Source organism: Mizuhopecten yessoensis, unplaced genomic scaffold (genome assembly GCF_002113885.1).
Source record: "Mizuhopecten yessoensis strain PY_sf001 unplaced genomic scaffold, ASM211388v2 scaffold10625, whole genome shotgun sequence".
Lineage (NCBI taxonomy): Eukaryota > Metazoa > Mollusca > Bivalvia > Pectinida > Pectinidae > Mizuhopecten > Mizuhopecten yessoensis.
Genome location: NW_018408640.1, coordinates 1 through 1,605, shown reverse-complemented (window position 1 = coordinate 1,605; position 1,605 = coordinate 1). Strand labels below are relative to the sequence as shown.

Sequence of the window (1,605 nt, the reverse complement as noted above, 5' to 3'; positions counted from 1 at the left end):
ATATTCCAGAATCATATGCTTGTTTCCTTTCGAAATTGCTGTGGTTTGTGTTGTCATATTTCATGGAAGCACACTGTTGACATTTATTTTATATAGGAGTAGTTGCCTCTGGATTTAGTTGTATGTGTGCAGTTTGTCTCGTCTTACTTCTTCAAATGCAGAAACCCATGGAAGCAGATGATTCTGAAAAAAGCAAAACTCCAGTGAGTTGCATTTCTAACACAATCGCTTGACGCAATTCTTTAATAAAAGAAACTGATGGTTTTCTTGTTTAAGTAATTGAAGTATCCAAGATTAAAAACTTCCATTTTTTATTTTAGACACTTAAAGACATAATTGCCCTGCCGACGAATTTTTGGCTGTTTATATGGACGATGGGGTTTATCCAAGGCGCTTGGATCTGCAAGCAAACCAATCTACCGTAAGAATATTGCTACCGTATTTTCCCTAATTTGATTTTCTCCTTCAACTTTTTTAACACTAGAATCTTAAACAATCATCAGTATATTTTGATGTTTTAGCAGAGCGGAGCTACCGTCATAGAGTTTTCTTCTATTGTTGTAGAGACTTTTTGGAGGTACGGTATGGCTTGACAGTGGCAGAGGCAGACTACATTGCCAGCGTCCCTTCTATCGTTATGTTGTTAACTCCTGTCGTATCTATTTTACTGGTAAGTGTTTCTAGCTTCAGCCTTTTACATGTTTCTAATAAACCAAGATGCAACAAAGATGAACAAAAACATCAATGTCCTACCGTCGCTTTGGCTTTGGGCACTGTGAATGACATATGTATTATCATGTCGATAGAATTTTATAGCATACATGTACATGCATACAATGGAATACATAGCTATACTGATTGTGAAATTATGAACAGTTAATAAACAAATTTGTTTTATAGAAGTACATTGACTGTCATGGAGTCGTTCTCACAGCAGCCCTCATATGGATGACGTCTGTTTTTGTTTTATTGGGATTCTGTCCGGCCATCCACCCCCTTATCCTCGCTATAGCAGATGGAACAGGTGCAACTATATATTCTGTAAGTTTGTATATCGATGTTTGATGTAGGTGGAGTGTATACACTAGGGATGCTTTTCTGTCATGTTACTGAGTGACATTAAGTATAATGCATGGCTCTGTTGAATATTTTAGATAATAATGTGGCAGCTCCTAGTCGTTATCAGTCCCGCAGCCTTTGTTGGGACTCTCGGAGGTATATTTTATTTAGTGAGACACCTAACAGCAGCGTTCAGCTTACTTGCCGCTGGATTTATACTGCAGAAACCTGAACAGTACGTATCGATTAACGTTATTAGATGATTGAATCTGTCCATATAGAAAGAACAGATGTTCGATATTTATCAACAATTCTACAACATGATCAATGTGTCTTCAAATACTAAATCATTGACAGATGTCATAAGGGAGAAACCAATATTTTAGATTTTTGTATTCAGTCTCTGTTCAAATTAGTTGTTCTTTCGGTGTAGTAAAACTAGCTGCATGATCAATGTTTGATCACATATGTTGCACTGTTGTATAAGTGTGTTTTTTTAATCAAGAACTTATATATCCTACTCACAGGACTGAATTGAACAGTGCT

General features: G+C 36.4%; 1 protein-coding gene across 1 annotated transcript in view; it reads left to right on the top strand.

Annotated features, from left to right (window-relative positions):
- The window catches only part of LOC110461490, a gene marked incomplete at its 3' end in the record, with an annotated part of 68,035 nt that extends 66,741 nt beyond the window's left edge, over window positions 1–1,294 (top strand). The window contains exons 7-9 of the mRNA XM_021514963.1: window positions 565–670; window positions 901–1,041; window positions 1,155–1,294. Of these exons, the coding sequence (XP_021370638.1) occupies window positions 565–670; window positions 901–1,041; window positions 1,155–1,294 (387 nt within the window). The remainder of the gene's footprint in view (window positions 1–564; window positions 671–900; window positions 1,042–1,154) is intronic.
- Between the last annotated feature and the right edge of the window lie 311 nt (window positions 1,295–1,605).